Source organism: Cetorhinus maximus, chromosome 15 (genome assembly GCF_964194155.1).
Source record: "Cetorhinus maximus chromosome 15, sCetMax3.hap1.1, whole genome shotgun sequence".
In the NCBI taxonomy this organism is placed as follows: domain Eukaryota; kingdom Metazoa; phylum Chordata; class Chondrichthyes; order Lamniformes; family Cetorhinidae; genus Cetorhinus; species Cetorhinus maximus.
This window is the reverse complement of record NC_135893.1, coordinates 89,783,945-89,797,462: the sequence shown is the minus strand read 5'-3', so window position 1 is coordinate 89,797,462 and position 13,518 is coordinate 89,783,945. Positions and strand designations below refer to the sequence as shown.

Here is a 13,518-nt window from a genome sequence, read left to right as displayed (position 1 = left end):
TGAACTCAAATTTAATTATTGCTAAATGTGTAAATGTATAATATACCCGAAACATCAGAAAGTTCATTACTTTGATGAAAACTATCTTTCATTTTGAGGTAAGCTTAAGCTTATGGATACAAGCAAAAACCAAATACTGAATACCTTCCTTACTCTTCCAATCCGCCCCACACAAAAAGTAAATTTTAAAAAATAATCTGGGTCCCTTGGGGCAGTGATCCCAAGCAGTACAATTTAAATGTCAAGAATAAAATGTGATTCACACAATATATATTGCTAGGATGGGGAAAGGAACACAGTAGAAGCTAAGTGCATTATTTATACACCATAGTCACTTACTGAGTTCCCACTCTCAATGAGGAAGCTCCGCTGCAAAAAGCACACATCAGAAACTGATAAGTCATTTCCTATGAACTTATGGTTATTGAGGGTGCCCACCAAAAGAGTTATGTCATAAAGTCATTCCTATCGTGCTGCCCCTTTCACAGCATTAACATCTGGAGTGCAATTCAAAATGTGGTCAATTAAAACAATGTAATACTTCTATTGGACTACAAAAGCTGTGGACATTTTGCATTGACTGAATGTTGTGTGAAATTTCTTCACTAGAAATTTGAAAAATCTCACTGCCTTGCTATTTTACTGCAAAAATGCTACTATTTTGCTTGAAGTGAATTTTGGGCTGTTGACCACACAAACAAGTCATAGCAGCATAGGGCTTAAGGAGCAGGAGTAGGCCATTTGGCCCTTCAAGCCTGCTCCATCATTCGATAAGATCATGGCTGATCTGGTTGTGGTCTCAACTCCACTTCCTTGTCTGCCCCCCATAACTTGTCTGTCAAAAATCTATCTAACTCAGCCTTGAATAAATTCAATGACCCAACCCCCATTGCTTTCTGGGGAAGAGAGTGCCACAGACTAATAACCTTCAGAGAAAATATTTCTCCTCATCTCAGTCTTAAAAGGAAGACCACTTATTCTTAACCCATCTCCCCTAGTTCTAGTCTCCCCTACAAGAGGAAACATCCTCCCGGTATCCACTCTATCATGTCTCCTCAGGATCTTATGTTTCAATAACATCACCTCACATTCTTCTAATCTCCAATGGGTATAGGCCAACCTGTTCAACATTTTTTCAGAAGATAAGCCCTTTATCACAGGAACAAGTCCAGTGAACCTTCTCTGAACTGCTTCTAATGCAATTATATCCTTTTTTCAAGTAACAAGGCCAGAACTGTACACAGCAGTCCAGATGTGGTCTCACCAAAGGTCCTGTACAGCTGTAGTAAAACTTCCCTATTTTTATATTCCATTCCCCTTGCAATAAATGCATTAACGCATTCCAAAACTTTAAAGAGCTATAATAAAAATCAGAAGTATAATGCTTACCCCACATGTTGTGATGACAGGATCCTTGAACACGCTACAGCAAAGCTGGCAACATAATTTCACTGAAGGCTGTTCAGCAAAAACCAAAGGTTCCTAGAATGAACAGAGTGGATCTTAAATTACAATAGATCACCACACAAAATACGGGCACCGAATATCAAACCAGATTAACAAATTGACAATTTTTAACCATGGTTTACTTCATAGAAATTGCAAATTAGCTTAATTTTAGGTTTCAATCCATTTAACTAACCACTAACTACGACAACATAAGCATTGTGCAGCACTTGTCCTAATCACAGCAATCCTTTTGCCAAATTTTCTATTCCATCAAATCTGGTAATTTCTTTTGACTCTGCTACCTTCTTTAAAAGATTTTAATAGGTTTAAATTTCTAAATAAAATCTTACAAATAAATAGTAAGATAAATGACATCAAGGTAGCTTTTGGAGAGATCAGAAATGGCAACCTGCTAATCATTTTAATGATTTTATTAGTCGGGCGCCATAGTAAGCCTATTGTTACGCTTCTAGTTCTAGACAAAAGCCTGTAGTATTTTTGTGGGGCGACTTGATACTTTAGTATCCCTTAACTAGATTTAGACACATTTTAAAATTTTAACCATAAAGCATAGTAACAGGAGTGCACAAAAGAAAATGCTATGCGTACAGCGATCTATTTAGACTCATGCCCATTTTAAGCAGAACTGATTCTTATTTTATCTTCTTGCCCTCCTCTTTAGCAATTCCCAAGACTGACAATTCACACACCTGCTCATCTTCCTCTTCGTGTAGAGAAAATGTAGATCGCAGAGACATACTTGATTCAGAATGCAAAGACCGTACAGATATTGCCGAGTCTGACCGACGTGGAGTACTGATTGGAGGCTGTAAAAACACATCACTGTCATTTGCATTTCGCATACACAAAGAGGATTTAATTTCCACTGGTGCAATACTGATCATTAGCATGTACACCATTTTAACACCATTATTTATTTTAAGTACAAGTTCAATAGGAATATTTTCTTTTAGAATTGTCTAATAACCAATTTAATGATGCCATTTATGTATTAAAAGTACATATTGAGCTATTCTAATGAACTCAGTCCAAAGTCCTAGTCCCATTAAAACATTCACTGAGTAACAATACACAACACTCCACAGTTCCAAAAGGGAGTGAAAACTATTAATTATTTCACTGTTCCACATATCTAACCATTTAAAAAATGCAGCCATACAAATGACTACCACAAGGACTCATATGCTAGGAAAAGCATATCAAAGCCCAGCTCACTGTAATGGTATGAAAGCAGTCAGCCCTTAAAGATAACTCATGTAATTCAAAATACAATATACTTTTTACTAGAAAAAACAGAGTAATTTACCTTGCGACTTTAGTTAAACTTGCAGTGTCTCCGCATTCATAGAGTTAGCGAAGGCATTTGCTGGACTAACTACGACGACATAAGCATTGTGCAGCAGCACTTGTCCTAATCACTGCAACCCTTTTGCCAAGTTTTCTATTCCATCAAATCTGGTGATTTCCTGCTATTCAATTAACATGAGTCGCACTTTGCTGTTTCCTGTACTGGGGGCCTAACCAAGGGCAATAAAATATGCCATCAACAGGCTTTACACAGACAACTTCAAAAAATTTGCATTTTGGCTTCAGAAAAATTTAAATGGTTAGAAAAGTACTTAGAACAAGTGAGGCAAGTTCCAGAAAAACAAGTTAACAAGTTATTAACATTTAAATTTAAACTAACTCATTCTACAACAAACTATCAAATTTATCTGATCCAAGGCTGAATGAGGAACTGCAAGTAGCGCGAAAAATACAGGTTCTTTTTTTTTAAATGGTGAGTTGTAGGGTCCATTCTAATGCACACATATTGCTCTTGATAGGAGTCACACCATGAACACTGAACACAGCATTCCAACCACAGCAATACATACTATTAGAGAGACAAACTGTGAATAACTCCAACAAAGGACGGGCAATAACTCAATACTGTACAATTTTTCTGTTTCACTGAAAATTTTTAGATATCGAGCAACCAATAACTAAATTGAAAAATCGGAAATTTGCCAAAATTCTTTGTCCACTGAACACTTCTTTCAGCAGTATCCTTCTGAGCCTCAGAGCAACTGCTCCACTGTACTTACAAGTAAGTCCTATTCTGTAAATCTGTAACACAATTTTAAATGATTGAAAGTGAAACCAGATGATTCGATATATTGATATTTCTAATATATTAATCATTCATAATTCACAAGGATCCAGTCATCTTCACAATGGGTTAGCAAACAACGTGTAGTGGTTTAAATAAAAAAGTAGGGGGAAAGAAACCTTCACACTAGAGACTTGTGAGCCTCCCTTGATTGTGGGGATCGTTGGAAGGCTTTGAGGAAAGATTAAGGGATATGGAAGGATACAGTCTGATTAGAGAAAGACAATATGGGTTCAGAAGGGGCAGGTTATTGTTAATTTTAGATATGTCTGGAGGAGGTTACAGATCTCAAGGATAAGGATAATAAAGAATCTACCTGCATTTGAGGAAGATATTTGATACTGTCCTGCGTAACAGACTGATTCTACAAGGTGCATACCCATGGGACAGAATGCAAAATAATTAAGTGGACTGATGCCTGGCTAAATATTAGACAACAAATTGAGGTGCTAAGATGGAGAGGTTGCTGGCAAGAAGCAACAGAGTGCAAGCTAGTTACCAGTGGAGTTCCATAGGGTTGGCATCGGAGCTGTCATTGATTAAAAAGTTTATCCATTATTTAGAAGATGGAATATTGCTCAAGATGTTCAAGTTTGAAGATCATACTAAACTTAGTATGGTGCAAGATGATCCAAATATATGAGATAATCCAAAGGGCATGCACAGTCAAGAGAGAGGGGCAGAGAGGTGGCAGATAGGGTTCAATGTGGACAAGTGTAAAGTCATGAGATTAAGAAGTGAGAACATGGATTACATATTTAATGGGGATGGGCTCGAGGTAATAGGAGGAAAGGCACCTGGGTAGATTTTGGTGGATAGGTCATTAAAATTGTCAGTTCAAAATATGCATTTAAGAAAGTAAACAAAAGATTGGCATGTACAGCTAAGGTTGTACTTTGAAGTCTAAGTTTGAGGTGCTAAAGTTGTATCTGGCCCTGATGAGGCAGCATCTGGAGTGTTGTATTCATGTTTACCTGTATTAACGGAAGGAAGCAGAAATATTAGAGGGAATTCTGAGGGATACAACACTGATTCCCAAACATAGAGGACTGAGTTATCAGGAAAACTTGTGTGCTCTGGGTTATTACTCCCTGGAGAAGAGGTAGAACTTCAGAAGAGATCTTTAAGAATTTCAAGAGGGTGGAGGACGTGGATGTGGTACAGTTCGGGCACAGGTTTTGAGGACAAGGTGAGACAGTTCAATATGAAGGATGTCAAAAGAAACTAGGAGCCCGAAATTACGTACCATTGCATCGTCCTCATCTCTTGGTGAATAGGTCAGTATGCTGGAGGATGACGGAGTCCTCCGATGCTGCTTGAAGGTATTTGTCCCGTCAGCTGCGTACCAACAGAACAAAATGAGCCCTCTTTCATTTTAAAATCATCTTATGCTGGCACTTCAGTGTTCTGCACAAATTAATGTCCTTTTATTGCCTTTACTCACAGAAGGAAGGTTAAGTAATTTAAATGCGTCAACTCATTATTTGGCCGAGCCTTTTACTATGTGTCAAGTTATTTATCAGTTAGAAATGAATCAAATAGCCAGCCACAGAGAAATCTAGCATTTTAGTTGCTGGTGGCTCAATAGTGATTAATATTTATTAGGTACAGCAAGTACAGTCACTAGTGCAACAGAGTCTATCACAGCTTGGACAGACCCATGACAAAACTCTGTGCAAGCCAACTTCTTAATATTTACAGAATTACCTGGAAAAACTCAGCAGGTCTGGCAGCATCGGTGGAGAAGAAATCAGTTAACGTTTCGAGCCTTCATGGCCCTTCGGCAGAACTGAAGCATAGTTAGAAGAAGGGAGAAATATATTTCTCCCTTCTTCTAACTATGCTTCAGTTCTGCCGAAGGGCCATGAAGGCTCGAAACGTTAACTGATTTCTTCTCCGCCGATGCTGCCAGACCTGCTGAGTTTTTCCAGGTAATTCTGTTTTTGTTTTGGATTTCCAGCATCTGCAGTAGCTTTTAGCTTTTTGTTTTTTTCTTAATATTTATGTTAGCAGCCCATCTTCAGGCCACTTTTAAAGTCCCACTCCCTAGGCTGAGACATCTGCTCAAGCCCCTCACCTTTACACTGCTAACTACACTCTACCTATTTGGCAGCTCCAATACTGCAGGAAGTAGCCGCAAAGCAGAACTGTTACCGCAGCAAAAGGGTGAACGAGAGAAGAAAAGCAAGTGAAGAAAGAAAGAGAGAGAGACAGAGAAGAGAGAGAGAGAATAAAGAAGATGAGGACAGAAAGATAGAAGGGATGTGCAAGGAGGGAAAGAGAAGAGGAAACAGGTGGAGAAAAAGGTGAAGAAACAAAAGTGGAAGAATAACAACCAGAAGTAGTGGAGGGGCTCAGTGACATTTTATGCACTCTGTACTGCCATTTGTCTTAGCTAAAGCAATGAAGAGATTACATATTTTGGCCTTTCTCTCTTTTCCTTTCTTTTCACAGCCCAGAAAAGTTTGAAAGTCATGGAACTAAATAGTTTTGTTCTAATCTAGGAGGTCTCCATTGTACCTACTATTATTTTGTTGGTGGTTTTGTCTATGACTATGGTATAAATGTAACACATTTCCTATGTATGGATTGAAGGCACCTGAAATTTAATAGGTGAAAAATTTGCACTATTAAAGGTGGGTCAATCACAGGAAAATTTGCATCTCTCTCCTTTGCCCATGTGTATAAGATGCAGCTGGCCAAGACTCCTCAATTTTCCTTTTGCCTCGAAAATGTCAATTAGGAACACTGCCATAACGATAACATCAAGTACTCTTACTACTTCATTAAACTAACTCTATACTAATCAACATTAGTCGTTTGGTAGTACAACACTTGAGTAGTGCTGAAATAAAGAAACATGTTGAAGCTTTTTGACTTGCACTCATCAGGACACTTCACAAGAATAACAATGTAAGGGGAAAGCATCAACTTATACTGTATGTGAAGAGAATGCTGATTGGTTATCAAGTGGACTCTGATTGGTGGAGGCATTGCCATGGAGAATGCACCAGCGATGGTGGCTGGCAGTTAACTGCCAAGCATTGTTTGAAATCAGCTTGACCCTAATTGGTCAAGACATTGCCCTAAGGAATGAGTCAGTGAATGGCTGTCACTTATTTTGTTTAGCTGAAACAGGCGCAACGTGTGTATATGTTCTTTCTGTCTGCAAAGAACAGGGCCCTATGTATTGATTTTGTAGCTTCCAGTATACGCAAATGCGCCACACTGCAAGCACGACTGACAATCTTAAGCTGGTTGTCAGCATAATTCTTAGCACACTAAGGATTATTTCGCAAATGTTGTCCAATTGCAGAATCACATCTAATGTTGGACACTATGTTTTGAACTTTACGAGCACAAGCTGATTGGGTACGATCTGTACCTTGCCCGTTGCGAACAACGGCTAGGACATGCTGTTTGATAAGATCCACCAGTCTTTGGGACGTACAGTCCACATAACTAGCATCACACTGGCACTGAAATTCATATACCACATTACTCATTTGTATGATAGGCAGAATGTCTTTTTGGCTTGACAGCGGCATCCTGTTAGTGGTGAACCCCATTAGTGTTGCTACTGCAAAGTAGCAGCGTGAAACAGCTAGCTTTACCTGTTGTTCAAATTTTTGAGTTCCTTGCCCTTCCAGGGTAATCCAAGGTATTCTGGGCATTTTTCAGGGCCGAAAGTGACGGCCTTAGGCCCATTCATGAGTTTGCACAACATACAGCGTAAAACAATCTGATCAGGGTAGCCATTACCCTGCAAGATGCCTTTGATGCGTTCTATTTCAGCATCAAGCTTGCATGGTGAGCAAACGACTTGGGCCCTATTTACAAGGTTGCTGATAAGACCAATCTTATAGCATTTGAAAGTGTAAGAATTCCCAACATGTATATTGACCAGTGAAGATAGGCTTACAATAGATCGTGGTAGAGAACACCCTGGCAGATTTCTCAACTAGGGGAGGGGAAGGGGAAAGTCAAGGAAGGGGAGTTCATTTTACTGCTCCATTTCAAAGGTGAATTTGAGCGCAGAATGGAGCCCATTAAGACATGTAAGGAAATTATTAACATAGAAGCATAGAAGCAGGAGTAGGTCATTCTGACCTTCGAACCTGCTCTGCCATTCAATATGATCACGGCTGATTCTCTATCTCAATGCAATACTCCCGCACCCTCCCCATACCCTTGATGCCTTGAGTTTAGAAATCTATCTATTTCCTTCTTAAATATATTCAGTGACTTGGCCTTCACAGCCACTGTGGTAGAGAATTCCACATGTTCACCACCTTCTGAATGACGAGGTTTTTCCTCATCTCAGTTCTAAATGGCCTACCTCGTATCCTGAGATTGTGACCCCTTGTTCTAGACCCCCCCAGCCAGAGGGAGCATCATCCCTGCATCCAGTTTGACCAACCCTGTCAGAATTTTATGCATTTCAATGAGATCCCCTCTCATTCTTCTAAACTCCAGTGAATAATGGCCTAGTTGGCCCAATATCTCCTTGTATGACAATCCTGCTATCCCAGGGATCAGTCTGGTGAACCTTCACTGCACTCCCTCTATGGAAAGTGTATATTTTCTTAGGTAAGGAGACCAAAACTGCACACAATACTCCAGGCGTGGTCTCACCAAGGCCCTGTACAGCTGCAATTAGACATCCATGCTCCTGTACTTAAATCCTCTTGCAATGAAGGCCAACATACCATTTGCCACCTTAACTGCTTGCTGCATCTGCATGCTTGCTTTCAGCGATTACATGCAATCGTGGATTTAAAAATAGCAAATGTATCATCCACATATAGGAAACATGCGAGGGGTAGGAGGTTAGGTGTCATTCCATCAGATACGTTTCTCATGGAAACCAACAAAAAAAGATGGGTTTGAAAGGTATCCCATGGAAACACCATCTATTTGGATATACACTGTGTCATAAACTGAACTCAACTGTGCAAGCTGCCGAGTTCGTAAGTTCAATGAGTACTGATTCATGCAATGGTGGCAGGTCTAGATCGCCATGAATTAGTGCTGCAGCGCAAATATCTATGGCTTCCTTAAGTGAAACATTGGTGAATAGGCTAGCAATGTCAGATAAGCACATAGATAAAGCATTGCTATCGAAAAGCAAGTCCTTTATGGTCTTCGCAAATGTGAAGGAGTCCTTCACCATGCAGATGGAGAACTTGGTGAAAACGGGTTGTAACAATTCACCCAACCATTTGGCCAATTCATGTTGTGCAGAACCGGTCACTGATAAGATACGGCATGAAGGGACATCGCTTTTGTGTGTCTTGGGCAGCCCATACATATGCAGACATAGCGAACCGTGAGGATGAACTTTGTCACATGGTAGCTCATCGCTCTTACACACAAGTCCAGCAAGTTTTTTTTTAAGCTTACTTTCGAGCAAAGCTGTCTAGTCATGTTGAGGAACAGATCCAATGGATATGAATTTGGACTTGTCATTAAGAATGGCATGCATTTTGTTGACATAGTCATGCTTGTTAAGGGACTATTCCCATCACTTTGTCAGGTTTACTGACAAAATAAATGACAGCCATTTGCTGACTCATTCCTCAGGGCAATACCTTGATCAAATAGGGTCAAGCTGTCTGGTTTAAATTTCAAACATAAGAACTTGGAGCAGGAGTAGGCAATTCAACCCCTTGAGCCTGCCCCGCCATTCAATACGATCATGGTTGATCTCATTTCGGCCTCAACTCCAATTTCCCGCCCTCTCCCCATAACCTTTCAACCTGTTACTAATTAAAAATCTGTCTATCTCCTCAAATTTATTCAGCATCCCGGCATCCACTGCACTCTGAGGTAGTGAATTCCCTGATTTAAACCTACCACCCCTTGGTCTAAAACTATGGCCTCTCATTCTAGAATGCCCCACAAGGCAAAACATCCTCTCCACGTCTACTTTGTCCATCCCCTTTATATACCTCAATTAGATCTCCTCTCATCCTTCTAAACTCTAGCGAGTATCGGCCTAAACTGCTCAATCTCTCCACAAAAGACAAGTCTTGCATCTCTGGAATCAATCTAGTGAACCTCCTCTGAACCGCCTCCAGTGCAGCTACATCCTTCCTCAAGTAAGGGGACCAAAACTGTGCACAGTACTCCAGGTGCGGTCTCACCAATGTCTTGTACAGTTGCAACAACACTTCCCTATTTTTTTTACTCTATTCCTTTAGCAATAAATGCCAAAATTCCATTTGCCTTCCTTATTACCTGCTATATCTGCATACTATCTTTCAAACGCTTGGCAGTTAACTGTCAGTCACCACCATCACTGGTGCATTGTCCATGGCAACGCCTCTAACAACCAATCAGCACTCTCTTCACATCCAGTATAAATTGTTTTCGCTTTATATTGGTATTCTTGCAGAGAGCCCTGATGAGTGCAAGACGAAAAGTTTCAACACATCTCTTTCAGCAATACTAATCAACATTGTTCAATCACACAATATACAAACACAACATCCATTAAGACAGGCCAGATAAATGTTACATTATTTTTAATCAAACACTATCATCAAATCAGGCTACTGAACAGTAAACTAGGGGTGGTTTACTTTGATGTCATGACTAACTCTGGGTTTTAATATGGACACAGTGTGATCATGTCATGATAAGCTGAAACACTGAATTGACTATAAGCTGACAGGTGAATATTTAGATCAGTTTTAATGCACGTTACTTCATTTTGCATCAGACCAATCTGGTGTGCACCACAACATTTAGTATCAGTAGTGAGTGCATTGAAAAAATGCTATGGAGTTGTATAGTTCACTCTTTAAAACCTTAAGCACTTCAAAAAAAATTGATGATAGAGTAGGACTGACTAACTCAACCCAGGAGCCCAATGCAATAGAGAACCAGATCCTTCATATGTATATTTTAATATTTAGTTCTGTTAAATATGACTACCAGGATCTGATGGGCCCACTCAAACTTACTAGATGGTGAAATTTTCACTGCATACTCACACTGCTCGGTAGTCACTTACAGTCATACTTACCTTTAGTGATGGTAGTAACAGTGGAATACGCTGGGCCAAAAGTGGTTTCCATTCTTGCCTGTTTTTGAAAGAAAGCAAAAAAAGGAAGCTTAAACTCCTGGTCTGTCTGCAATGACAGTGCATTCAGGGTGGATACCAGGCTAGAATTTTGCTTTGACTTGTTGCATTTCCGGATAAATTGCATCAGATTTGAGGGCAAGCCCCTTTTCCTCATGTGGACATCACCAGAAGACACAAGACTGGTAGGATGATGTTATCCATTAGATGTCTTGTCAGTTCCACCCATGTTGCTCCCCCAACAGTAAGCAAGTACACTTGTATGATGCAGATAAATTTCCATGCCCCAGGATGAGACCAGGTCCCAGTGGGTGTGGGGCCCCAAGTCTCCCAATGGTAATTGATTGCTTAGCAAATTAATAATTAAAATAAGTAATTAAAGGCACTCTTAATATTGTGGTCAGGCGTTGCTATGAAATTTCTGCCGAACTGCTGGGGCACACAACTCAGTAATGCCACAAATGGCAAAACACCCAACCCCCTCTTCTCCCTACCTTACATGAATGATCTTGCACTGGCATTTAGGATTGTGGTCAGGTTCACAAGAGACTGGGAACTAGATGTCTCTTCTCACTGGACTCAAAAGTGGAATCTCAGTAAATGCAGGCCCATTGGCACTTGTAAAATGGCACAATTTAATACAGCTAACTTAACAAATGTTACTGACTATATGGTGATCTCTTTCCTCAGTCCCCTGTGTTGATTGGTGAAGTTAAAACTAAGGCACAGCAGCTTTCTTTGCTGGAGAGAGTTTATTGTCTTCATTCACAGTCAACACAACTCTAACCCACCAGTGTCCCAGCTATCCCCAATTACAGGTGGACAAATGCCCATCACCTGTTTAACAAATTGATTGCCATTAAACCTTAACAATGTCATTAATAAGACATTGAAACCCTGATGAACAAAATGTATAATAAACCAAAAGAAAAGTGCTGTACAGTAAACATGCTTCTAAACTGTAGCATCTGCACCTGGCAAATCTTCAAGTACACTGCTGTGGGAATGGAAGCTTTCTGGTTGAATCTCAGTATGCTGCCTTTTAAGGCAATATGTCTTGACTGTCAGCAGGCTATCCCACTCTTTGGGCAAGGGTGAAAAGACTTGCTGTCAATTCTGATCTCGTTCCTACCCAATATCCATGCACTTTTAACAGAAGTGGAAATTGGAGGCAGAAACGGAGCCAGCGGCAGCAGCCCTTCTATCTTTCTAGCTGAAGCTCTTCTAAACTTATTGGATCACTGTAAAGCTTCAAAGGCCCTCTTATAAGTGATATTTCCCTTGTTTTCTCATTGAGTTTCACTCTCCCACACAATACCCCCAGGTAAGATCTGCCCTGTTCCCATTCCCCTGCCAGTGCTATGCAAACTGGTAACTGAAAAGGATGGGAGTAGCCAAAAGGAGGACCCACCCGATAGTTCTCCATTCTTCCTGCATAGCATCTTGTCTCCATGTGACATCGCCTAACAGTGACATGACTGAAATTAGAAATTCGTCAGTGTAAAGGGAATGCAGGCTTAAAGCCATGTCCCAGTGTATTGTGGCATATCCACTTATTACAAACGTTTAATGGCACATGATGTAGTATTCAATTTGCCTGGTTTTCAAACAATTTCAGAAAATACCATAAAATATTATGGCTCCAGGACAATAACGTACAGAGTTTTAAATTCTTGGGTTTACCATCCAAACAGGTCAATTCTATCTACTTGACATGATATATGACACTTACAATGCTTGTATTGTCTATAGCTGGTATATTTGTTGCACCTCCAGAAAAACGGTTGTAGCGATTGCTCTTGGTTGAGGTCATAATCTAGAACAGTCTTCTATTTTAAGTCCATTCCCTATTATGGAAAAACAAAACCATGAACAACACTTCTGTGTAAGTTACATACCTGGACAGTGATAAACTCTTCCAAGACACATAGTAGCGACCTGACATTTTCAATTGAATAGACTACTCAGAAAACAAAAACGTGGGCCAGAAATCACCAAAAGCAAAGTGGGGGCAATTATATATAGGTATACAAATTATGGAAAATTATTCTTGTGGAAGGACTCTACATTTTGACTTATTCTTACAATGGGGTAACTTGTTTGCTTTGTGTCAAATTATAATGGACTAAACATAGATAGTAAATTAGAAAAACTCTGAACAGTCATCCCCATCATGGAACAACTCTCCATACTACATCAAATTTAAAAAATGTTTCCAGTATCCATACTACACTGAAACAAAATATAGTACTCCATCTATTACCTTCTCAAAAAATCTCAACTGTAGTTTGTGAGACTTGATGTCTAATTCAATGCCCTCAAAAATGCCATTTGCCACATTTTAGTTACCAGCAAGAGATGTTAAATGCAGCCCTTGATTCTTTGCTTTCTATGGTAGCCTAGTAACCCAGAGATTGCCAGTTAAAATCCTAGAATAACAAATTGTGAAACTGAATTAAATTTGGCCATTTGTGGGCTAACATTAGAAAATGATCATAAAAACTGTCAGATTGTCATCAAATCCCACCTGATGCATTAATGTCCTTCAGTGACAGGAAGGGAACTTGCCATACGTGACATTATTTGCTTGATCTTAATGCCCTCAGGGCAACTAAGGATGGGGAATAAATATTGCTGTGCTGGTGCTGCTCACATTCAAAGAACAAATCAAAAGGAAGAAGATTCAACTTCTGATTGGGCTGGGAAGGGCAACCAAAGAAATAGCTAGTTTGTGTGCATACACATGCACAACAGAAAACGAATAGTACTGTCGAACACACTAAACATGGGAATTGCGTCTAATATTACA

At 39.8% G+C, this 13,518-nt stretch overlaps 1 protein-coding gene across 9 annotated transcripts in view; it reads right to left on the bottom strand.

Moving 5' to 3' along the window:
- Positions 1–13,518, bottom strand: part of traf7 (TNF receptor-associated factor 7) — a 67,588-nt gene that overhangs the window by 25,601 nt on the left and 28,469 nt on the right. For 4 of the 9 annotated variants that reach the window (XM_078558894.1, XM_078558897.1, XM_078558895.1 and 1 more), the window contains 6 exons: positions 12,419–12,556; positions 12,121–12,187; positions 10,653–10,710; positions 4,869–4,960; positions 2,160–2,276; positions 1,390–1,482 (listed from right to left, as the gene is read on the bottom strand). In XM_078558894.1, the coding sequence (XP_078415020.1) occupies positions 1,390–1,482; positions 2,160–2,276; positions 4,869–4,960; positions 10,653–10,710; positions 12,121–12,187; positions 12,419–12,522 (531 nt within the window). In that variant the 5' untranslated portion in view covers positions 12,523–12,556. Of the gene's footprint in view, positions 1–1,389; positions 1,483–2,159; positions 2,277–2,776; positions 2,930–4,868; positions 4,961–10,652; positions 10,711–12,120; positions 12,188–12,418; positions 12,557–13,518 lie in introns of those variants that run through there. The other 5 variants (XM_078558898.1, XM_078558902.1, XM_078558899.1 and 2 more) reach the window with 3 other exon arrangements.